This window comes from Tachypleus tridentatus, chromosome 10, assembly GCF_004210375.1.
Source record: "Tachypleus tridentatus isolate NWPU-2018 chromosome 10, ASM421037v1, whole genome shotgun sequence".
NCBI classification, from domain to species: Eukaryota; Metazoa; Arthropoda; class Merostomata; order Xiphosura; family Limulidae; genus Tachypleus; species Tachypleus tridentatus.
The window spans coordinates 77642302-77669525 of NC_134834.1; the positions used below are offsets into that span (position 1 = coordinate 77642302).

Sequence of the window (27224 nt, forward strand, 5' to 3'; positions counted from 1 at the left end):
AAGAAATACGAATCTTTGTTCGTTTCTTTGTTTCAAAATATTCGATCAAACATGCCCAAAGAATTACCATCGCACATTAACTGGGTTTGTTTGTTTTGAATTTCGCGCAAAGCTACACGAGGGCTATCTGCGCTAGCCATCCCTAATTTTGCAGTGTAAGGCTAGAGGGAAGGCAGCTAGTCATCACCACCCACCGCCAACTCTTGAGCTACTCTTTTACCAACGAATAGTGAGATTGACCGTCACATTATAACGCCTCCACGGCTGAAAGGGCGAGCATGTTTCGTGCGACGGAGATTCGAACCCTCCGACCCTCAGATTTCGATTATCCACCTGGCCATGCCGAGTCTCCCTAACTTGGAATTAATAGACTAGAAGGAAGGCAACTAGTCAACAACACTAGCCGTCAGCTCTTGTTCTATTCTTCTTATCGCACAGAAGGATTTTTTTATCACTCTTATAAGAAACTCATGATGTAGTGGGTACATTTATGGGACAATATGTCGCAAACCATAAATCCTTGGTTTTAAGCCGTGACATACTTATCATTAAGTGACATAGGCCAGTGTTTTATATACTTGTATTGGTATCCAGTAATGAGATAATCACTCTGACTTACATATAAAAACAATCAGTTACCAAGCATTGATAGAAATTAGCATTTATTTAAGAATAAAAAACGTGTATAAAATAAGTTTTTCTCTGATTAAAATATAAAGATAAATATCTAGATTTGACGATAACATGAATTAGAGGTTAGAACAACTTGTGTGGTTTTGACGACAACGTGAAGTAAATGTGACAACATCTTGTGTGGTTTTGAGAATAACGCAAAGCAGAGGACAGAATAGTCTGTATCACTACCTAAACGACCCCCGCTAATCTAGCTGTAAGTCTACAGATTTTCATAAACTGATTTATACATAATTACGTAGTCACTAAATTATATTGAACTTGTTTTTATGAAGTTGTTAAATCAATATTTATTTTTAAATCTATTCTCATGAATCGATATTACGAATTGTGACTATTGTTTTCAGTAGAAGCACAAACCAATTTGAGGCAGATGTCATTGTAGTTTTCGTTGATGACATTAAGATATTATTATTATCCAAGGATAGATGTGGCTCTGATGCTGAATGTTTTTCAAGTCATTATTGCTTTGGTATTGAGTCTTCCAAAATTATATATAAGATTCAATATCCCTAACAAGGTATTATTATTTGTAATAAAAATGCACATTTTTGTTGCATATGATAATGAAATCATGTAATTCTTTAGACATTAGAAGTGTAACAGTATGCGTTTTAAGTTCCTAGATGAAATGGATGCTGTGTTTACTTTGAATTACTTATTGTTGTGTGAACATTGATTAAACAGTTTACAAACTGTCTTTGTTCAGTCGCTGTAATTTATTTAAAAAGTAATTCATACTCACTTACTTTAAAATCGAAATATTATCTTCAGTGGGGGCTTGCCTCGCAATCTGAATGTCGCGAGTTCGAATCCCCGTCACACCAAACATGCTCGCCCTTTCAGGCATGGGACGTTATAATGTGACGGTCAAGCCCACTATTCGTTGGTAAAAGAGTAGACCAAGAATTAGCGGTGGATAGTGATGACTAACTGCTTTCCCTCTAGCCTTTCATTGTTAAATTAGAGATTATAGCGCAGATAGCTCTCACATATCTTTACACTAAATTCCAAACAGACAGAACTTAGGTGAACTGGATTTGAAGTAACTAAACTGAAAATTTAAAAACCTGCAAACAGAGATAGTGAGAAAGTAGACAAATATTAACTCAATTTACAAACCCCTATTTTGGCTCCATGCTGTTGCCTGGAGTCACATTTCGTGAAGTTAAAATAATGTTTGTAAATATCATTTTCTTAATACTTGTATAGAATGTTAAAATATTAAAAAGGAAACATACAATGTTGAAAGCGATAAATATTTCAAAATATTTTTAATTCAGGCCAGTCTATGGCCTGTAAAATGTGGATCTTTTATCTTTCATTGTTTACCACATTGGCCTGGCATGGCCAAGCGCGTAAGGCGTGCGACTCGTAATCCGAGGGTCGCGGGTTCGCGCCCGCGTCGCGCTAAACATGCTCGCCCTCCCAGCCGTGGGGGTGTATAATGTGACGGTCAATCCCACTATTCGTTGGTAAAAGAGTAGCCCAAGAGTTGGCTGTGGGCGGTGATGATTATTTGTCTTCCCCTAGTCTTACACTGCTAAATTAGGGACGGCGAGCACAGATAGCCCTCGAGTAGCTTTGTGCGAAATTCCAAAACAAACATACAAAGTTTACCACATCATCATCAGAAGTGAACGTGCAAGACGTGTCATATTTATTCATCTTTTGATAGGTCATGTGACCTGTGTGTAAGTTTACTTTTCTGCATAAATCCCAGTGGATATCCCGCCACATTCTCACACAGATAACTGCCTGGATTTTTTTTACTTAATAACTCACAATATTATTTTTAACTTTATTATTTCTAAAGATTCACGAATTTTACTTGCTCTAACAGAGAGATTAACTACTTGTGAACAAAAAAAGCTACGGTAAATTGAGAATAGTTATTGTGGGAAAAGTCACGCTTGAAGAAGAAATGATATGTTTATTTATGTTCACGAGGCGTGGGACCTAGTGTTAGAGTGTTCGATTTGCAACCTGAGAATAGCAGGTCCGAATCTCCATTTCCAAAGATGCTCGCCCTTTCAATCGCAGGGGCATTTTTATGTGACAGCCATTCCTACTATTTGTTGATAAAAGAGTCGGCGGTGGGTGATACTGACTAGTAAATTAGAAAGCGCTACCTGGAAATAAGATGGACATTAGCAAATAAATCTTACCGAAAAGTCTCATATATCGATATCTGATGTATTCCAATTGTTAACAGCGGCCTTGGGACTTAGAAAAAGTACTGAATTTGAGCAAGTACATCCTTGTGGGAGAAAAGATGTGCCTTTTTATATTGTTTAACTTGTTATGGACAGAGGCATGTTTGAAGTAAGAAATATATGCCATTTTTTATACTGTTTAACTTGTTTTGGGCAAAGACATGTTTAAGGTAAGAAATATATGATCTTTTTTCATACTGTTTAACTAGCTACAGACAAAGACATGTTTTAGGGAAGGAAGATGTGCTTCTTTATAATAGCTAGTGCTGAGAAAGGATACACTAAGAGGAAATACAAGCTGTTATCCTTTGAACTGTATTTTTTTTATTTCGCGCAAAGCTACTCGAGGACTATCTGCGCTAGCCGTTCCTAATTTGGCAGTGTAAGACTAGAAGGAAGGCAGCTAATCATCACCACCCACAGCTGACTCTTGGGCTATCTTTTACCAACGAATAGTAGGATTGACCGTAACATTATAACGCCCTACAGCTGAAAGGACGAGCATATTTGGTGCGACCAGGATTCAAACCCGCGACCCTCGGAGTACGAGTCGAACGCCTTAACATAGTTGGCCATGCCGGGCCCCCTTTGAACTGTCTAGCAAGAGAGGAAAGGTGTTTTTCTTCCGTCGTAAATTATCGTAAAAACACATAAATATCGTTCTTACTGTTGAATTTGAAGTTAAAGTTAAGTTTGGAGATGTTATTTTGGATTCACATATTTGAATTATAAAATCCAATCTCTAAAATAGTTTTGAAAATAAATAAAATAACGTTTACAGTGCGACCAAGTAAACAAAAAAATACTTAGTGTTCAATTTCAATAATAGAGTTTTTTATACTTAAACTGTTTTTAAAATAGTTTTTTATCCAAACTAACACTGATGGTGTAATACTTGTACTTTTCTGGAAAACGTAATAATGAACATAACAGTTCATTTTAAGATTAATTATTTTATAAAATAAAATTAAACTAATTAGTCAATCTGTAATGCAGGCACACTTAATTATGTATGATCCAACGTTTAATGGGTTTTTTTTTATGTTAATCCCTGATTTATGTGGACCAACAGCTGCAAAATAGAGAGCTTTGTACTTTCCTTATGAACCCGTTCACCATGTCCAATTATATATAATTAGCTTTGTTCAGCAAAGTCACGCTATAATCGATAATTTAGAAATGATTCAATGGATCATAATAACTTATGGGAATAAAATGTTATGCTTTCTCTCGTATGTGTATAGACTTAATTTTACAATACTAAAAAGTTGCAAGTGTATTTTATTTCAATTTAGGTTACTTTGAAACACTGTAGTGTGTCGTGTGGTCAAAACAAAATGGCAAAACGCACTGTATTATTAGCAAGAGTGATAATGTAATTCATTCCGCTTTCTGTGGAATTTCATACGATAGAAAAACGTTTTTAACTTTCATGGATTTGTTTTCAAAGTTGGTACACTGATAGATCTTACCTATAATTAAGTATCAAATATGGTCTATATATAAGATATTGTTGCAAAGTTATTCAATAAAAACTTCTCACATTTGATCAAAATATTTGCGCATGCCTACGCAAAAAGTCACGTGAAGTATCGGTGTAAACGTTTAATGCAGCTTTACCTAAGAGTAAGAGTAGACCACATGGCTTTTATCGTTCGGAGTAAAAACGGCTAACTTACAGCACCAAAACTATTGGGTGAGAGCACGTACAGGTACATAGGCATTGTTAGGCGAGACAAACTAAACTAGGAATTTCTATTTCAAATTTTCGAAAGAACATTACAGATAGACAGTCAATACTAAGTATCCATTGCTAACTTTTAACAACACGTTTGCTAAATTTTATAAAATTATCCTTATTAAAGTATGTTTAGCGTCACGTGATATTAGATTAGGCAATTAGCATAAATAATGCTGCTTGATACGGCTGTACCGAGAGTATGTGTGTGTGTTCTCTGTTTGTGTGGATGTGTCAGCAAGATTTCTCGAAATAACTGAATGGATTTGGACGAATATAGGTACAAACATCTGGGCTATGATCCAACTTATAAATGATTAGTTTCTGGAGGATCAAGGTCACGAAAATAAAAACGAAACAAAACTCCCTATCTGTCAGCATGAGGACCGATTTTCCGCACTGCTTTTGTTCTATAACTCAGTCAAAAATAATCGGATTTTGATAAAACTTCATAGACTTATGTAGAATATTATTCCTTGTTATTCTGCCAAAAATGTTCCGCGTCTATTAGATAGAAATACGTTTTCTTATTGTTTTGAGAGCCAAATATGATGAACAGGTAGTAGCGGAGTCCTGTCGGTGGCACAGCGGTATGTTTGTAGACAGACGCTAGAAAACAGGTTTAGATAGCCTTGTTGTGCAGATCATAGGCAACCCTTTGTGTAGCTTTTGTGTTTAACTAGAAATAAACAAGCGCGGAGGAGGTATGCTCTCTGCTAGGTTATCTAGAATTAATTATATATTTACAGTTATTATTCAAAACTAGCAATTTTTTCATTGTCTTGTTGAAAATCATATTATTTTTAGCACGGTTGAAAAAGCAAGTGAAATTGAGCAATTTCTAAATATGAAAACAAACAGCTTTTAAAAATTTAACTATTAAAGTTTTCGTGTTTTCTTATAACAAAGCCACATCGGGTTATCCACTGAGTCCACCGAGGGGAATCGAACCTCTGATTGTAGCGATGTAAATCCGCAGACTTACCACGGTACCAGTATGGAACGTATTAAAGTGAGAAGGGAAATTTGAAAAAATTGTTTGTTTGTTTTTTAATTTCGCGCAAAGCTTTTCCAGGGCTATCTGCGCTAGCCGTCCCTAATTTAGCAGTGTGAGACTAGAGGGAAGGCAGCTAATCATCACAACCCACCGCCAACTCTTGAGCTACTCTTTTACCAACGAATAGTGGGATTCACCGTCACATTCATTATAACGCCCCCACGGCTGAAAGGACGAGCATGTTTGGTGTGACGGGGATTCGAACCCGCGACCCTCGGATTACAAGTCGAGTGCCTTAACCCACCTGGCCACGCCGGGCCTTACTGAACAAATACTTTAATACAATTAAAATTAGAACGTTACTTATTTTTTACTTAAAGAGCTGTTTATTGGTTAGTATTTTAATTAAGCTTATAATTATGTTCGAACGTCCCTCATTTTGCATTTGAACACTAACAAAAATCTATATTTATAGAAGTACTCATGTTAATTGTTAAATAATGACTTAGTTGTATTAGCTTTGGACTCACAGATCTAACTGTATTCAATTTTAACCATATCTAGAAAATTGTTTTCAAGAGAATATTATTATAAAAATGTCTAAAAAATGTCAAGTGTTGTTCTTATCAAAATAAGTAGCTATGAGCAAAACTTATGTAACAAAAAATGAGACTTGGTGTGTTTTTTCTTATAGCAAAGCCACATCGAGCTATCTGCGTTGTAAATCCGGAGACATACCGCTGTACTCGCGGGGTGCGAGATTTGGTTAAGAAAGGGTTAAAATGAAGTAATTATAATAACATTTCGAGCTCAATACATCACCTATTCTTACCAAAGTTGAGCCAGGCATGGCCAGGTGGTTAAGGCGCTCGAGAGTCGCGAGATCAAATTCCCGTCACGCCCAACATGCTCGCCCTTTCAACCGTGGGGACGTTATAAATGTAGGTCAATCCCACTATTCGTTGTTATAAAAGTAGCCCAAGAGTTGGCAGTGGGCTGTGATGACTAGCTGCCTTCCCTCTTGTTTTTCACTGCTAAATTATTGACGGCTAGCGCAGATAGCTGTCGTGTAGCTTTCCGCGAAATTCAAAAAACAAAGAAGCAAACAACTTTTGCAGAAGTCCTATATATATCTAAATCCTATAAATGTTGTACGTATGCCACTTTTGAAAACACTTTCGAGCATCTCTATAGTCGATTCTGCAATCAGCAGTGTATGTTGCTATTTATTTCCTATTATATAAGGAGAGTTAATTTAATGTTGAAATTCTTCGAGCATTATAAAACTACTGTTATGATGTTTTTGCTGTGGGTATTCTGTTCTCTTACTGGATTTCAAACTCACAGTAACAGCAAAAACGTTCTAATAAATTATGAATAAATTGCTTCTTCAAAACAGTTTAACTGTTTGAGAAATATATTATTAAACTTTATTTTCAGTTCTTGCTTATTGCTGAATTTTTATTACTTATTGTTGTTTTTACGTGATTTCAGTCATATTGTAACTTGTTTAGACCATAAAACGCTGATGATTTAAAACAAAGTAAAATAAGTTTATTTATCGTTATGAATATGTGTGCTAATGGATCAATTCAAAACTCTTTGTAGATATAGTAAAAAGAATGCGTTTTTTTACTGTTTGTTTCTTGCTAAGCACAAAATTACGCAATAGGTTACTCGTTCTACACTCACCACAAGTATCGTAGCCCGGTTTTTAGCCATATAAGCCTACATATTTACCAGTAGGTCACTGGAGGGAACGACAATTGAGAGCAACGAAAACACTTTTTAATGTTCAGCCAAAAATGTTTCCCATTGTTGCAGATTAATTATAGGAAAAAAAAAATATTTTTAATTGTATGTCTTCAAATTATATCAGATGCTGTGTATAATATATCAAATTAATTATAGGAAAAGTAGCATACTTGTATGATTTGAAATTATGTTTGTTGTTGTGTATAACATTTTAAGTGTTACTCATTTTTAACAGCGGAATGTCTGCGAACTTACAACGCTAGAATTGATGTTTCGATGCCCGTAGTAAACAGAGCACAGAGAGCTCATTGTGTAGCTTTTTGCTAAACTTCAAACGAACATACTCTTTTTTTAAAAAAATCAGTAATTTTCTGAATGACTAAAAAATGTTTTCTCCATTGTTTCCAACACAGGAAAAAATAACATATTCAAAATTAGGTAACTCTAAACATCATCTTTTCTTTCCTCTGTTGTCTAAATTTTATTATGTTTATTTATCGCTACGTAACTTGTGGTAAGCATATTTACGTATACATATTTATTTTGATTTAGAATCATAGATTATGTTTTGCTGGTTTTATTCATACTTATTTTTCTTATCCCAATATTATCGTTGCTTAATGTTTTGTGGTGAGTTTGAACGATTTGGATTCAAGGTGAATCAACGGGATATGTTTTTAGTTGATTCTTAAAGAATAAAACTTTCTGAAACATTATCCATAATCTTTTATATTAAAAATCACTCTCACTGTTTCTTTTTCTACTGTTAAATTCCTAGCTTAGCTGGTTATGTTAGTTCCATTTTAATTTATGTTGTGTTTTATTTTCTTCTTTTTATTATCCATGGATCCTTTGTAGAGAAATAACAATTAAATGAATTAATATAGACCTAAAAGTGTTGATTGCTGCTATCAATAAGTGATTATTCAGCCCGCTATGGCCAGGTGGTTAAGGTACTTGACTCGTGATGCGATGAGCGCGGATTCGCATCCTCGTAACATAAAACATGCTTACCCTTTCAGACGTTGGGGCGTTACAAGAGACGGTCAACCTTATTGTTCGTTGGTGAAAAAGTAGCTCAAAAGTTGGCGGTTGGTGATGATTACTAGCTGGCTTCCCTTTAGTCTTACACTGCTAAATTAGGGACGGCCAGCGCAGATAGCCCTGTCGCTTTGCGCGAAATTTAAACCAAATCATATTCTGTAGTAACAAAGATAGTACTCACGTTTTCTAGCATTTTTAATGAATATCAGTAAACTATTGTTTGAAAAACACGTAATGAAACAAAAGGTGTAACAAAACAGAATGCATTTTTAAGATATTAAAAATGGGCAATTCTCAATAAACTTAAGTACAGAATGCCATTATTTATTTTTTATTTTTTACTTACATATCTTGTTTGGCACTGTCGACAAAGGTTTAAGCAAAACTACAAACATCAAGCATACGAAGCTATATATTTAATTTATTTAGACTAATTCTGTAAATTTAGTTTCAATTAAAGATATTCGCAATCAAGTAAATATAATTTCAATTTTAAGTGGGACAAATTTGGAGCTTTATTATACTTTAAATCATAGAGGGCTTTCATATCACAAGATAGTGTTAATATAGTTGGATTAGGAAAATGATAACCATGGAGATTAGGGGTCCTTTTTTCAAGGTTGGTAAAATTTGAGTGTTTACATATAATTGATAAGGAAAAATAGAATAAATAAGTTGTAAGTACTAGTATTCAACACTAATAATCCTGTAAACTTAACCCTGTATGCAATAACAAATTGTAATTTGTAAATAACCTCTATTTCTTGTACTACAACTCACAGGTTGTAACTTGTGGTGATGACCTTAGTTAGATACTACAATTTATCTAGTGCTGGCTGTATGTACTTCTAGTAACACTGGCTGCGCAAACTCATAAGGTAACTAACACTGGATACCAGGAAGATAGGATGACCTTCAGTCAACGGTTAGAATGAATTGGTTTGAGTACAGTTTATATTTTCCATGATTCAGACTTGGTAAATAATGTTTTCTACAACACTTTGAAAGTTACTTGTCTTTATCTCAAAGTTTATGATCATATAAAACTTACTATTAATAGTATTAGTACAAGTCACTTGAACAGTGGCAGTTTAAGTTAAAACTGTTTTGCTTATAAAGGTTAAAATTTAAAAACGTTGCTTCTGTCCTTATATTTGTGGTATTACTATATTATAGTTGTTACTGTGAGGCTCACACTAGAGAACTACAAGATTAGCTTCCAGTACCATGGCATAAAATACTTGCAGCCATAACTTTATCCACATGATTATTTAACCCTCTCGGTAGTTCCAAAATGTTATGTTCAGCTCACTTGTGTGCTCTATTGCTTGTTGTACAAAGTTACCAGACTCAATTTCTATTTTTAAGCTTTCATCAATCCATTAAGAGGTAGCTCTTGGTTTATTAAGGATGCTCTATCTAAATCAATGAAAAAATAAACTCAAGTCCAGCAAAAAAAAAATTTGCAGTATAAATTCTTGCAACCATCGACTAGAAAAGTTGTTTATTTTGTTGTTTTCTGGTCTCATGATAATAGTAAACATGTTTCTCAATTATGTGAAAAAATTTTACAGTGTAATTGAAATGGAAATAATTTAATAAAGTACTAATAAAATATACTGTAAATTCTTAAAACTTTGAAGTGAAATCATCAGGTTGGCTGACAGACTGAGACTAAAGTGCCTTTAGAAGCTTTGAACAGTAATAAGAAATTTCAATTAAAAACAAAATCAGTTAAAGAAACTATAATATTTTAAGGTGTTGAATTTCATGATTTTAAGGCTCAGTAAATTTTTGGAATTTTCATATGCTTTAAGTATGTAGTGCAAGATGTGTATATATGACTTGTCTTTAATTGATGGTTACTCAATACTAAGGAAAAACAATACTAATAAGTTTTGGGTTTGACATTTTATCATTAAATATTGTGCACACATTGCTTTTAAATGTTATCTGACTATAGGAAAACTTCTATAATGGTAACGACTCATAGTTACTAAATTATTGTAAAATAAGCATAAACTTCTGAAACAGTAATTTAATTCTAAACAATAATGGAATAAGTATTTTTGTAAAAATTAAAGTAACCAAGAATTTAACAAGTATATTTCCATTATGATGTCAGTAGTTATTATTGAATTTTATTTTTTATTACAGAGGCTGTTTCTTTCATTTGGACAAAGAGCATTTGCAACTTCAACTGTAGTAAGTAGCAGCTTTTCATATATACGTATAAAATATGCACATACTAATGAATGTTTTAGCTTTAAGGTTATTTAATGCAAGTTTCTTTACTTACCATAAAGTAAAGAATGAATTAAACTGAAAAGTTCCACCTACAGTATTCAGGCCTTTCCCATTAACTTTAATGAATAATCAGAATTTTTTTAAAAAAACTGCCTAAAGCTAGTCATTTGTAACTTCTTGCAGTTATGAACATTAGAATAATATTCCACTGAATTCCTCCTCTTTTCAATTAGAAGGAATTATTTAAATCTCTCTGTAATTTAAGATATTTGAAAATTGTTTTTAATAACCTTGTTCGATCAACTTGAAATTTCTCCAATCAAGAACAGGAATAAACTAGCCAATCATGGCATGTTCTCCACAATCCACCAGAATGCTGTAAAGACTGAATACACTGTACGTGCACTGACCTGAAGGTGAATATCTGAAGACTTTCAAAATGTTTTCTCTCTTCAACATTTGTTTTTCTACAACAGCCAGTTGCTGTCCATTCAACTAAATTTTGTTCTTGTATGCCTTTTTCAGCATATTCATGTTGTTCTTTTGACAATACTAAAAGATGAAGCTCGACAAAAAAAATACATTTTTTGAAAGCATTCCTAATTCACTTTTACAGTACCCTGCTAGTACAGCAGTAAGTCTACTGATTTACAATGCTAAAATCAGAGGTTTGATTTCTCTCTGGACTCAGTAGATAGCCTGAGGTTGCTTTGCTAAATGAACACACACACACACATACCTCTACAGAAAGAAGGTCTGCTTAATGAAAGCATTTAGCTTGTTTCATTCAGTGATTTATGGTTTTTATTTCACTCACTGATTAACAAAAAGCAAAGTAAAGTACTTATTTTAGCAAGATGTTAGTTGCGTGAGAGAGTAGAAGCTTACATGATTTCTAGCATTCATTTGGTAATGTTACATAAACTAATTTCTGAATTAGATGTGACAAGAATTTTATACAAAATGAACTATTATCTTGGCTTATAACATTACATTAATGTACTATAAAATAACTGATTATAAATTATTGATTCCACATTTCTGAAGTATTCTGAAGCTCTGACACTCTTCAGCAGGAGTTGTGAGTTACTGTAATAATGATCAGAGGTACTCTGATAGTCATTGCTGTTATTACAGTTGTGCACCAAGTGGTTGATTCCATTGTAATTTTTGACTCTGTATTCCTACCTCTGTTCCTTCAACTGAGTCTGTACAATCTTTTTGTGAATTTGACCATCTATTTTCATTGCCTATTCTTGCTTCTGGTTTTCTCTTTTTGAGATCAAATAATCTGTTTCAACCTTTGCTGCTTGGTTTAATGAGAAGTCTTTTTTATCTCCCTCCACTATTGTTTTTTTTACTTTGTTGTATGAGCCTCAATCATTTTAATCTCTTTCAGTTTTGAAATCTCTTCTTTTTTTCTTTTTTTTCCTTTTTCACTCTCTTATTCTGCTCATCTCCATCTCTTACTATGGAGCCTCAAAGTGGATTAGCAGTTAATATCAGGGTTTATAATGCTTAAATATTTGAATTTCCTGTAACAGGTGCAACACTGGTTACATTGTCAAGCCAAAAGCTTGACAACAATTAAACCTTTTAACCAGTGCTTTACATGTTTTATTTGAGATGTGGTTCTGGACATCTGATCCATCTCTATAGGCTGGTATTCATAGGAGCAGTCTTTCAGTATTAAAGTCCTTGAAATGTTGGTTGCTCAATGAGCTTACCATCATCTCCTGATTCATCTCTCTGGTCCTTTTTGTTTTTTATGATACATTCATATACCTTCTCTTTCATTTTTTCAAACCACCTGCAAGAAGGTACATATTTTTTGGATCATTGTTTTCCTTGCCTTTTCACTAGATTTTCTCTTTTGTGTCCCCAGCCTCATTGTTCAGCTTTCAGTCTTATCTCACAAGCTTAGTCCCTGGTGGTAGATTGATTATCTTGCCTAAACTTGCAGAGTGATCTCTCCATCCTGTAGTATTTTCAATGAATGTGCTTTTTCTTTGAATGCCCCATTTTCACAATCTTTCTGAATTGCCCAACACCTATATTTCACATTTTTGGTCTCCATTTCTGGATTTTTTCTGTTTTGGTTATGGGTGTTGTGACTCTGCATTTCTCAATCTCTTTATTTATATGCCTATTCTGCTATTTAACTTCTGCTTATTTCAGCTGTTACTAATTCAAGACATTTTTATACTTATTTCTGTAGTCCCCATCCACTTTCCTTTTCTTACTCCAGACCCTTTGTGTTTTATCCTAGCTATTTTCATCAGTCATCCTCCCTATTTGGTTTCTCCTCTTAACTGGATCATTTGATTAGGTCTTAGGATTCTTACATCTCTTTGTTTTAAAACATTGGCCACCCTGCACCTGCACAATCTTTCCCTTTTAGATGTATTTTCCTCTTCTGATTTGCAGGAGCTGTTACCCTGATATTTTTATCTTGGATGTTGTGTGCACTTTGAGCCACTTGGTACTGGGTTAATATTATGCCCTTATCACTCCTTCCTGCTCATACTTAGGCTGCACAGGATGGTGATCATTTTACTTAACATTTCATCCCTAAACAGTTACTCTAGTCCAAGTTATTTGTGTTGTTCTGTATGGGTCGTTTATCGTTACTTGGGCCACTACATTTCAAGGCAGTTGGCATTTTTTTCTTGCCTTAGAACTTTTTCTACAGTAGCTTGTTTACTTCCATTTTGATTGGTTTGGTAATACACCTCACAGTAATGGAACCCACCATATAACCAGTGTAGTCTCACAGGAAATATTTCTCTCTCCTGAAATTTAAAGAAATTTATAAGCCCATCTGCCACTGCTCAGTGTCTACTGTTTAGATGTGTTTTTTTTTGCAAGATTATTTTGTCTGTCAGTGTGTAGGACCTTGTGTAAATGATATAAAAAAATACATTTTTTAGTCCACATACCCTTCTATTACATGAATTCCTCCTTTCTTTTTTCTTCTTGTAGAGTAATGGGAGAACCCTTGTTTCCCTAATCCCAAGCCACTAGAGAGGTCAGTGTGGATAATTCCCATTATGGTCACAATAATCACATTGGTATGAAACTCGATGGATGGACTGTCTGGGAAATAGAGTTGGGATACTTACCTGGAAGTGTGGTACAGGTCATTTTCTACACTACAAATTTGGCCATTCCTGATAGATATGCCAGTCTTTTGTTAATCTTGGAAGGGAATTCTGGGATGATTTCTCCTTGAACTTATTGTGGTAATGCTTTAATTTATGTATTTCTCCAATACTGTGACATAGCTACATTTAAACATAGATACTCTGCTGACTACTTGAGATATGTCTTCTTGAACAATTTTTATAGCATCCATCTATGAAATACATTGGCAGCATAAAGTTCTTTCTTCTTTACCTTTTGCACTGTTACCTTTATTGGATGAAGAGTATTTGTTGTACAAGAAAGATACTGCCTCCCACCTTATGATTTCTCACTAGACTACATCCCTAGTAAATCATATACTTCTTGGGCTTTCTTTTTCAGACATAATAATTATGATAATCTTATATTTGTTAAGTTATTTTGCTCTACACCAGTTTCAAAATTAAAAGAAAACTTGTTTCACACTGAACTGAATAACTAGTTAGTTTGTCAATTGATCTCTATCTGTGAGACAAACTCATAAACTAGATAAATAAAAAAGGAAGTTGTGTATCTTAAGAATCAAGAGTAGAATTTTGAAATTGTGTGAATGAAAATGGAATTAGAGTTGCTGAAAATAAAGCCAATGATGACAGTGGTTCACATTGTCCTGAGAGAGAGAGAGAGAATACTGATTTAGTAACTTGTGAATAGTATTAAAAATGTAATGAACCCATGAGCTTTCCAAAAGAAAAAATAAATCCAACTTGCAATTATTTCCATATCTTGTCCTTTTATCTAAAGCAATGTTCCTGAATAAACAATTTCCTGTTATAAAAGATTAATCTTATGTTAAAATTATATATTACTAACAATACTTTTGCATTCAGCTCTTCAGTATTCAGTAAAAAGTCCAAACTCCAAATAAAAAAGTAAAGAAAAGTTTCCATAAATAGTCCTTCAGGAAACAATATCTGAAGTTGCAGTTACTTTTTATATGGAGACTGGACTTTTTATTACATATGTTAACTTCAGAATTTGATGGTAAAGATAGATTAAAGCTAATGACCTGCCTTGTTTAAAGATGAAATTGATGAAACATTTGAAGTTTTGTGTCGGATGAAATAATAGTAGTACATTATAGTTTTGTTGCTGTATTAATGTAACTTTCAGTAAAAATTGTGATCAGTATATTTAGACAATGTTTTCTTTCAAAATAAGTGATAAAAGGAAATTTATCCTAAAATTTTAATAACATGAATTGTCATATGTTTAGTTGGTTAGAGATCAAGAACAGTCTTAGTTTTTAGGCTTTCTAGGGTAATCAAATAATCAAACATTTTGTTTACGTAAAACCTTTTAAATCATTAAATGGTTCTTAAGGTATTTTCAATCTTTGTTTTTGTATGCATGCATACATTGTAAGCATTAGTTCAATATTTTTGGTGATGTATTTATTTTTTTAACAATTTTCAGCCTACCACAAAGTTGTTTATTAATGGGAAGTTTGTGGAATCAAGTGCTTCTAAGTGGATAGATGTACATAATCCTGTAAGCTTGGTTATTATTTACAGTAAAATTTTTAATGTTTTAAAACTAAAACTTTGAGTCTAATTATTAACACCATGTTTGATTATTAAACTAAAATTGTGGAAAATATTCTTTTTAACTTTTATAATGGTGATAAAAATAATCAAATGGAATTATCATAAAAATGGAATCACGTTGTATTAAACAAATATAAACAACCTTTCATTTAAAGTTTGTATATGAAGGTTCTGCTTTAAATTATTTTATATATTTTGTTTTAGAAAATATATGATTGTTAGAACATTTATTGCTTACATTTTTGGAATGTTTTTTTCTACTTAGTCTTATTTACTTTGTGTAAATTAATATTTTAGGCTACTAATGAGGTTGTTACTCAAGTTCCAATTTGTCCGAAAGAAGAAATGGAAGAGGCAGTTGCCTCAGCAAAAGCTGCATTTAAAAGCTGGTCCAAAACTTCCATCCTAACACGGCAACAGACCATGTTTCGTTACCAAAGCTTGATAAAAGAAAATATGGTAAAACGCTTTTCACTAGCTTCTAGTTTCAAGATTGATTATATTTCTGTTGCTCTTTATTTTCATTCTTACTGTAATTGACTAATTGTACTTATTACTTCTTTTGATTTTTTTTATACATTTTTATCAAACATGCAAGAAATAGCAATTGTACATGTTATCCAGCATTGAAAAATTTAATTTACCCTATATTTTAAAAAATTTGTTTTCTTTTAGTTGATAGTTAAAATCTTTCTTGAATTTATTTCTAAGTAGTATTGGAGTGAAAAAATTATTTATGGCATAGTTTTACATGCCATGAATTAAATAATCATCTGAGCTTTTAAACCTTAATACAAAGATAGCTAAGTCTTGAGATTTGTAACAATCATTTAAGTTTAAATTTGAAAATCAATTTTGTAGCACTGCACTTTTTATTTTGAGCAAAAAAAGATTAACTCTGAATTTCAAATGTTAGTTTTCTATCTTTTTTAAAGAAATGAAAATTTCTTATTTTAAAATAGTCTTAAATTTCATAGTGCAGTTTTGCTTGTGCTTTGGTTCTCTATTTTGTCTCCTGTGAATGGAATTTATTCACTTGACCTTTCTGAAAGATTTGTTTCTTTTTATTCAACTTATTCTATAGAACTTCAAGTTTAAAGACTTTGTTCCTAGCTTAGTCACATTACATATTGATTTACTTTAGACATTTGAATTTTCTGAGTTTATTAGATTTCTTGGAAAGCTAAAAATGTTATAACATTTTTTATGTAAAACATACTTATCCTAAAAAATTTAGTAAGTTAATTTTACTTTTGTGCCAGAAGGCTTCATAAACCAATTTTTATTAACAGGAAATATCAGGCTACAAATAATAATCTTACAATAATGAAAATAGCTTGTATATATGTTTTTGTGTATGTATGTGACCAAAATAATAAACAAAATTTTGGCACCCACTACTGAATATATCACAAAAATCCATACAAAATATTTCACACTTTGGGTATTCAAGATTGAGACAGTTAGAAAAGTAAGTATGATATGTGCAATAATCATTCCTTTATCACAGAACACAATTCTACATAAAAGTATGCTTTTGACAATAACATAACTTTCACTAGGACTGTATGTGAGGGTTTAGTTATGTCTTTGTTGTTGTAAGTTGTAAATACTGAGTTGTTTTTTTATATAGAAATAAGACATGAATATTGCAGTCAGTAGTGCATAAGACAAACCTATAGGACAGTGTTTCTTCTTGTTGAATGTTTGAAATGTATATATTGTGATGCACAGTTTATCATAGATACATCAAGGTGATGAAGTAAAGAAAACAATAGAAATAACATAATAATTACTTAATACAAAAACTAAAAACATAAAAATCAAATTTCAGTTAATGATAGTTGTTACAAGCTGTGGTTAAGTTTTGGCCATTACCTAGATATCAACATATCTTTAAGCAATTCCTAGTTAGATGAATATGGTTGTAAAATGTGTGTACTCTTACCTGTATTGTTATATAGGAGAGAACGATGAATATATTAGTTTATAACAGTCCTACATGATACTCATATATTCTGAGACCCATATTTTAGTTGAAATTTTGTCCCATCAGTTGAAGTGACCTTTCAGTCAGCACATGTATATTTGCAAACATTCCATATTACTTGTATCTCATCTACTTTCTTTAATTTTATTCATTTAACTTATTTTGTAGCATGTATGTATTAATTAATATGTTTTTAATGTATTACATATCACTGATGATGGAATGTGTTATTTTTAAAAACATTCAAATATTACATGTGGTATCACTCAGACATGATTTTCCTGTTCTTGCTTAAGGTCCATCTTCCATCTAATGAATCAGTAAATATATATATATATATATATAAGAACTTATATGCTATGGTGTGTTTTTTCCTATAGCCTTTTTGTCTTTACAGAAAAGATTAGCAGCAAGTATAACAGAAGAACAGGGTAAAACATCAGTGGATGCAGAAGGAGATGTGTTTAGGGGACTGCGTAAGTGTTCTTACTCTCGATATATTGAAATGCCTTGTTATAAAGATGGTGTGGGCTCATGTATATTCAAAAGAATGCTATATAAATCTTGTGGCATTCAGTTATGATCAAGTAAACTACTGTAAATAGTTTTTTAGATATGTATTTTAAAGGGTAACACTGTCGCATAACTCACAAAATTATATTGTATAAAGAAGACCGATGCAATAAGTTCTAGTTTAAAATTATTACATATTGCAATTTCAAATAGAAGTTAAATGTCATTATATATCCAATTTATGATACTTGCCAACAAGATTGATATGCAGTTTCTTTGATACAAACAACAATTATTACAAATAATACATGTAAAAACTTTAACTAACTTAATAACAATATTAAGTCTTCTACCTAGTCTGAAACTTCTTTATTTTGTTGAGGGCTCACAATGGGTGAATTAATTTGGAGTTGCTAGCTAGCTCTGCACTATTCTCTCTTTTCTCACAGTATTTAATATTGATGTTTCAATTTATGATGATTTTTATGAGTGTTGTGTCTATATAGATATCATCAGTACCTCCATGTAATGCAAATATATAAAGGATTATTAATTATGTATTAACTCTTTCACTATGACCTCAGTATAATATGCATGAGTTTGTTTGCACATTTGCTCGTGTTAACTGTGTGCATTATAACTTGATACAGCATGTGTACATCTACAAAATTTGGTAGACTTTTAGTAAAGATTACATATATTTTGTATACAAAAAGTCAGATTTTTAATGAAATATTTTTGCTTTCTATTTGTGTGTGAAAACAGTCTGTTTCATTACTTGTCTGAATACAAAGTGATTTATGTTATGATTAAAAAAAACACTCTTCATCCCACAAATTTCTTTTTCATAAAGACTTCATATTTTTTTATTTTCTATACTCTTAGTATATGGGGTCAGTCACTTAGTCAACCTCATAACCATCATAAAAAATTAGGAAACAAATATAAATTATGCTTTTTTTGTGCTGGAACGACTACATACTATAACACGAAAATAAAAATGTTTAGTCTGAGAAGCTTAAGTCTGGTAATGTTATATATTTATTATTTTTTATTATGTTGAACTTCCAGTCATGCCTACATAACTTGCATTGACATGGTGCACATGCACTTGTTACATATCCAGTAATGTACAACTAACCTTTAGTCTGTTTTGGCTGTGTTGTAGTGGACTAGTGTTATGCGATATGTAGTTACATTTCAATGATTATACATTATATATATTTATATAGATTATTAATATTTAGAAATAAATTTTTAAACTTGTTTTTGTTAAAATATGTAACAATAAGTCAAGAAGTAAAGCAAATGCGTATTCCTTCTTGCTATGTCCTTTTTTACTCTATTGCTACTGTACATAAGTTGCTAAGCCTTTTAAAATTTCACACATGGAGGATATTAAACAGTGTTTTTTTAGGTTTTAAAAAATACGAAACATCGAGCACACTAAAGATACCTTGCCTCCTTGAAGTCTTTGATAGAAAGAACATAGTAGCCTTTTTGCAGATGAAGATGGCTGAGAAAACCATTCTGGGGACTTTCAGTTGTTGATTGGTTATTAATGTCATAGTGACATCAATGTACATAAGTATTTTCAAAAATGGAAAGAGATGATGGGGCAACTGTGTTTGATTCAGTACATAAACTGTATCTCAGCAAAATAAAAATGATATGAAGTTCCTATTTTATATTCTAGCTTGTCAGTATTAGTAATTTGAGTTTCTAATTTGTAGAAAACTAAAGATTTAGTATTTTGACATGACAAACATCACTGCATTCAACATATGTGACTCACTAAAATTTATATTTATATATTATTTTAATATTTAATTTTAAATTAAGAAATTAACTCACATATAATGTTAAAGTTTGAATTGTAATCTACAGTTTGATTCCCAAACTTATTGACATAAATTATAAAATAGTTCAATACAATTTTGAATGAAAGTCAAATGATATAACATGGCCTTTGGCCCATTATGTCATGAAAGGGTTAAGATTTAATCATTTTAGAATTGTTGGGTAAAAACATGTCAATAAAGCCATTTAAATATTTATTCTAAATGAATATTTACTTGTATTTTTAACTCAATTATACGTGTATTGATAGCTTATTTCAGCCTTTGAACATTAATAGGTTTGAAAACCTGATATACAGTCTTTTATCTCTTAAATTGAGAATTTTTTATTTATTTCTCAGTATTAGCTTTATTTTGCATATATAAGTGCTTCTCTTTATAATTACTTGCTCACAATTTATGCAGAGGTTGTAGAACATGCTTGCAGTGTGACTTCTCTGCAGCTAGGTGAATCCTTATCATCCATAGCTCAAAATATGGACATTCACTCTTACCGTATCCCTCTTGGGGTTTGTGCTGGAGTCGCCCCTTTTAACTTTCCTGCCATGATTCCACTTTGGGTGAGCTAGTATTTATTTTACTTTCATTTGTTATTGTTAGCTTTATGAATTTAGAAGTAATGAATTTTCTTTATGTAATAAAGTTGTGCATGTTATGTTTACTAAGGCTTCTTTTGAAACTTAATATTTGACATAGTTAATGGATACAGTACCATTATATCAAATTTTTGTAGTTTTCAAAGGGTTTGTTTAAATTCACTAAATCTTTTTGTTTGATATATGTCAATTAACCCTTTTACTTCAGGCTAATGCATGCTGTATTACTTTAATGGGGGAAGGGCATTTATTAAAAAAACATAACAGTAACTCTAGGCATCCTTCACAAAATCTGACAAGATTTATTAAAATGTATAAGTATTTAGCACACAAAGAATGACATTTGAATTAAGTCTTCCTAATAAAAGTGTCATTTATCTATAGTACTTACTTTGATTCGAACTATTAAAAAGTTTGAGTGCAAAGTGATTTTCATTTTAAGTATAAAAATATTTTTCTTATTGTTTTCATATTTTATATACACAACCCCTAGAACCTCCTCGGTGAATATCAAAAGTTTTTAAAATTCTAATTCTTTTTATTTTCTCTACCATATTACTAACTCTAGCTATTATCATCAATGTACAGTGCAATGGTATAATTAAAATTCGGAAATAGAAAAAAAAATACATATATTTTAATTTTTTGTAGAATGTTTTTAAAGAGTATTATTTTTCTGTTAAATTCATAATTTCAGGTTTTATCCTTTTCACATTTAGTTCATTTTTAATGTTTCTTTTTTGCCCTTTACTGATTATTCATCTTGACACTTGTTAACAGTGCTTCTAGCATGTATGTGTGAAACTCTGGCAAAATTTTTGTGCAATATATAAGCTTTGGGAAGTCTGGTGTAAAGTTAAGTTTAAATCTTTAATTTGTGCATTTTGAAACATAGTTTATATATAATTAATAATAACATATTTAGGTAAGAAACATCTGTAAGTGTTGCAATCAAACAACCATCTAACAATGCTACACTCATGGAATACATGCAACTAATTGCACCAGTTTTAAAATACCAGTGTTATACTGCAGTGTATAATACATTTTCTAATGTATGTCACAAAGTTTAAACAAGGCTGAAAGTGAGTGTAACATCTTTTAAAGGTTAAAAAAATTCATTATTTATTTCAACTGCATTTATTCAAAGAACTTTGATATATATACTGGCCAAAAGGTTATTTAAGCACCTTATATTACAGATGTACATCTACACACCTGCCATTGTATTATTGTAGGTACAGAGGGAAAAGTAGAGAATTTTTGTAGCTCATTGATCATGTGATAATACATCTGAAGCTTTTAGTGGGTTTTTAAAGATTTCTTCTGAAATGGTACGACTTTCTCTCACCTCAAGCTATCATGACCTTCATTTGCCCTTTGAGTATCATTAAAGTTTCCAGTTTTTTATACCTCTTCATTTTTGCACCACTGCACAACATGTGCTGATCATGTGACTCCCCTCCACCAATTATGCTTCATCTGTATTGGCATTATAGTATAATCCTCGCTTTCTCAATTGATATTCTAATGTATAGACAATTGTTTTAACTCATTCTACATGTGACTACAAAATCACAAATTATATTTTCCACTTCTTGTATTTAATTTCCATTATTTCTACTAATTTGTGTCAGAAATGTTTTCCAAATTCTACTTTGTTCATTTGAATATGAAAGTTAATATGGTCAATGATGAAATTCCTGCCATAAGTAGGTTGTAATTCTGTACCTACTCAATGACAAAAGAGTTGTCATTATATTTAACATTATTATTATATGATATTGTAATATACTCATTCCAAAGTGCTTCTCCAAGATATTGTTTTCCCAGGTAGGTTGTTCTTGTTGATCATGAAATAAAAGTTAGATGCAAGATTCTTCCACTGCATGTTTTCTGTCCAGATGAACTGCTCTTGTTATTCACAGTAAAAAACAAGTGCTTCTACCAGATTTTTTTTTGTCTGGGTGGACTACTTTTTCTCTAAATATCTTATCTACAAGGTTTGAAACGGATCTTGTACAATGCATTTGCACTGGATGTTTTCTGCCCAGATGGACCACATTAGTCATACTCCATAATATCACAAGGTGGTTTCCCTGGATGTTTTTTGTCTGAGCACACTGCATTTGTTGATCTCTAATTATATTACAATCAAGACGTGATCAAGTTTATGCAAGGCACTTCAACTGGATATTTTCTGCTCAAATGGACTACACTTGACATTCTGCATAATATAACAAGCATTTCCTACTGGATGTTTTTACCTGAGCTGACTGCATTTATTGATTACAATAAACAGTCATGGACAGAATTGGAAGTTACAGTCGTGTGCAAGGCACTTCCATTGCTATTTTTGCCCAGATGGAGCACACTTGGCATCGTCTGTTGTATCCCAACACATTTCTCTTGGATTGTTTTTGCTCAGTCAGACCTCACTTGGCCTATTCACATATGGTCCTTTAGCCCAGATGATGCATTCTCATGTTAGATTACAGGCACCTCCTTGAAATTCAACTATCATTTTTTCATGTGCTCATGCTTGTTACATATGTAGATTTCTTATGTACTGTTTTCCATGAGGAGAATCTATATTATGTAACCTCATACCTGTCTGATAAGTTCCACCTTATTCATTACTCAGCAAAGATCATACCTTAAAATAATAAAGAGCATAACTGTTCCAGAAGTAGAGATAGACCTCTCAAGTGTGCCTCCTCCTATAATTGTGGCACACCTTTTCTTTCATGAAAGTTGTAAGTTGTTCTCTGCTTGTTTGATTACATTTGCACCTTCATCGGCCCTTCCACCTATGCAGTGTGGGATTCTAGTTTTGGTGAAAGGAGGTAGTACTGTTTCAGAAGTTAACATTTTCTAATACTGAAAATGTTTTTTCAATAGTTGCTAACATCTTCTCCCAACTGATTTTCCAGTGTTTCTGGTTTGTGTCTGCCAATTCTTGAAGATGAGAATTGTGCTGCAATGGTAAAGGAAGCTACCTGGGATAGTGAAGATGATTGGTTGGGATACTTCTTAAGTTTAGATAAAGGGAAGACAATAGCATAGTACCAAGCATAAAAAAATATTCTCCTGATAGATCTTGTTAAAAACTACCTGAAGAATTGTAAGAGAAGCATAATCAGGTGTAACCAATGTACTGCGAGACCAATGAAGAGCAAGCTGGAGTTTGTTCCACTGGTTCAAAGGGTCAGTTAATCATTTTGCCATAAAGCAACTAGGCTATCTGCACCAAACAACCAGTAAAACATAAAATTTGTATAAAGTGTAAAAAGAAGTTGAGTTAAAACAAATCAATGGTCAAAATTTGGATTAAAATCTAAAATAAAATTAAAAAGGCCAATAGCTCTCAAAAAGTTAAAAACATAAGTAATATAAACAGTCACTATCAGTGATGACACTTTCCAACATCAGGGGGTAAACCTGTGGAAAAATGTATCTACAATGGTGACATCATTCAGAATGGTAATAATGGCACAACAGTAAAACATCTGCAATTATATCTTGAGTGTCACAAAGGCTACACCTTAGTGCATCAATCCCAGATGAAAGAAAATGAGTTAAAAAACTGTGACCAATGTGTAGCCTTGCGAGGACAACTTCCTCCTCCTGATACTTGCAGAAACAAGATAGCCAAAGAACAATAAAGGGTTTGATCTGGAAAAGCTTGTTATTATATTGCTCACTCATAAAGCTAAACCTTGAATACAGGACCGTAGTCCATATATGGGAAAGGCACAGCACTGCTAGCACCAGAGCAGACAAACTTAGCTGCTGTGTCAGTGAGCTTCATCCTGAGAATGCCAATATGGCCTGGTATCTAGAAAAACTAGATAAAGGATGATAAAGAGAAATTGGCCAGTCAGTTTTGAATATCAATAAGAAGAGGATGAGGACTGATGTGAGGTGATTCCAGAGCCAGAAAAGAGCTAAGTGAGTCTGTATAAATCATATAATTTGTGTACTGTGTAACTTCTGCATAATCCAAAGCAAGAGAAATAGCATACAATTCAGCAGTGAACAAAAACTGTAGTAGAGCCCACCTGATTTCAAACCATCCATATAAATAGGAATGGAAAAATGGTTCAAAAGATGTTTATCAATGGAAGATGGGGCTTCCAGTCAGGAGTATCTGCTTTCCTCAGATGACTCAATAAAAGGTCACATAGGGGATGGTAATAAGACATGGTGGTATGGGCTGACCAGTGGAGACACCAATGTCATCCAAGAACAGACTTAATTCAGTCAGGCAATTGTGCTTGGCTATGAAGTCCTAAAGGAACAATGGAAGGCCATCTGTTTGGAAAAAGCATAGCCTATTGAGGAAGGAAGACACAACCCCAGGTAGGATGTTGTGGTAAGGATTGAAGTTTTGAGTAAAGAAAGTTGTAAATGGTACTGGTGTAAAGGAGGTTCATGAGACTTGGTATACAGACTGGACTGGAAAAGTGTGGAAAGCCACTGTGCAGAATCAAAACCACAGATGATGTACAGGGTCCAATATCTTTAAGGCTGAGGTCCTGACAGAACCATATATCATAAACTTATAGTCCATTTTCAGTCAAATGCAGGCATAATAGATCTTCAGCATACAACTTTGATCTGCTCCCAAAGAGATAGAAGAGAGGACATAGAGAATGTTCAGTGCTCTTGTACACTTGATGTATAGCTGCTTGATGCATGAGATGAAAGTCAACTTACAGTCAGATTAAGAGTAGCCCTAAGAACTTTGCCTTAGGGACCACTGGAAGAAGAACATAAGCAAAACGGAGCTCAAGATGAATACCCCATTGGTGGCAAAAATGGATGTAAATAGTTTTAAAGAAAGAAAACATAAAACTATTCATTGTAGTCCACTTAATTAAACAATTGAGGGCAGTCTGAAGCAGATGCTCAATAAACCTCATGCTTGATGACTGACACAGTATGTGAAACTTGTCAACATAGTTTGTTTGAAACAGAAGAAGGCAGTTGTGCAATAATGGTATTAATCTTCACACTGGAAAGCGTGACATTCACTAGGCAGCCCTGGGTATTCTAAGTTCCTGTGGGAAAGCATCAAACTTACACAAACTTGGAATTGCCAGTTCATTAAAAAGTCCACTTTTATGTAGGCCATGTAACCCATATGACTGGAGGTTTTGCAAAATGCTGTTCCTCCAGGTAGTATCTTAAACCTTCTCAAGGTCAAAGAATACAGAAACAAGATGATGTTACTTGAGAAAGGCTTCTTTAATCAATGTTTCAAGTCATATCAAGTGGTCCATGGATGAACACTGTCATCAGAACCCATACTGGGTGGTTGAGAGGAAGTTGTGTGATTTGAGGAACCAAACAAGACAAGCTTTTAACTATCCTATCTGAAATCTTAGAGACAACTTCTCAAGACATTCAGACCATAGTTTGAAGGAATCTTGGGATCCTTCCAAGGATTTAGTAAAAAGGGGGACAGTCACCTGGTGCTGAGCATAAGGAACATCATTCTCATGCTACATCCAGTTATAAACAACCAAAAGAATAGCAAGAGAGACAGGAAAGAGAGATGGCACATCATCTTGCAATGAATATTATCAGGTCTAACCAATGTGCTGCCAGACTGACAAAGAGCAACTTTGAGTTTCACCAGTGTAAAGGGGTGATTATAATTATAGAGACAATCAGCTCAGAGTGTAAGGTGATCTCTCTGCCCAAGTTTTGTTGGTTAAGAAGATGAAGAATGAAACAGGAGTGCTAGATGTACAAGAAAAGCTTTTGCCAAGAGTATTGGTGATGACCTGGGCATCAACTGCTTCTTGCCATTGGAGAGCAAAATTGAAATGGGAAGGGAAATATACTGACCATTGATCTTCCAAATCTTATCCCATATGATTTTGGCAGTAGTGGTAGAAAAGATGCTGGTTGTGAACTTAATCCAAAATTTCTTCTGGCTTTGACATCTTACCTGCAAAACATGTACATGGGCTCAAAGAAAAGTGATGTGGTTTGAAAGTGTGGACAACCTACAAAAGGTATCTTAGGCCCACTTTTGAGCCAAGCCTTCCATGTCATTTGACATGCAGGATTCCACCATGAATGAGGATACTGTGGGAAACATGTTGAGGTTTTAGGAATTGATTAATGAGCTGCCAAGACAGTGCAGTCAGTCACTACTGCCACACAGTCATCTGTCAATGGCTTATAGATTATGACAGCATCATCTTCCAAGACAGCAGTGAAAAGGAGCAAGTTGGCCTGGTCCAGCTTCCACCAAAGCACATGGGTTGGGTGGCATCCACCACAGCCAATGACCCTCAAAATTATACAAAAATTAACTCAAAACCTCATGGGTCACTGTCAACCCTCTAAGGAAAATGAGAGAAGAGTGAAGGGAAACAGACAGAGAGATTAGTAGCAGTAAAAGACTAGCTAAGTGCATGAAAATAAGTATATGAACAAGTATTGAAGAGAGAGAGAGATTATGATCCAAGAACATACACTCTCAGAATAACTCCTCCCATCAATATCAGGACTATGTCCATTAAAGTTCCTTAGGATTTAAGTTGTATTGAGTGGCAAGACAGGGTGAACACATGCTAGTCCACCAGCAGCACCATCCCTTCATCTATTCGTATATCACACAACTTGTTTTGGTATAAAGAAAATTTCCTAAAGGTGACTATCAGCAGGTTCGAAAAACATTTCATATAAGGAGAGATCCACAGGATTAAAAGAATTAAAGAAATCCTAATATCATTTATCTTAAAACATAAATCTCAATAGTTCCACAGTATCAAAGTAGCCATTTTGTCTTATGTGGAGGAGAAATGGGTAGAGAGCCCTTCTGTTTTT

At 33.1% G+C, this 27224-nt stretch overlaps 1 protein-coding gene across 2 annotated transcripts in view; it reads left to right on the forward strand.

Moving 5' to 3' along the window:
* The first annotated feature begins 8798 nt into the window (after positions 1-8798).
* The window catches only part of LOC143229640 (putative methylmalonate-semialdehyde/malonate-semialdehyde dehydrogenase [acylating], mitochondrial), a 32151-nt gene continuing 13725 nt past the window's right edge, over positions 8799-27224 (forward strand). Inside the window, exons 1-6 of one of the 2 annotated variants that reach the window (XM_076462246.1) lie at positions 8799-9062; positions 10601-10648; positions 15290-15364; positions 15718-15879; positions 17808-17886; positions 20188-20342. In XM_076462246.1, the coding sequence (XP_076318361.1) occupies positions 9027-9062; positions 10601-10648; positions 15290-15364; positions 15718-15879; positions 17808-17886; positions 20188-20342 (555 nt within the window). In that variant the 5' untranslated portion in view covers positions 8799-9026. Of the gene's footprint in view, positions 9063-9328; positions 9421-10600; positions 10649-15289; positions 15365-15717; positions 15880-17807; positions 17887-20187; positions 20343-27224 lie in introns of those variants that run through there. The other variant, XM_076462247.1, reaches the window with a different exon arrangement.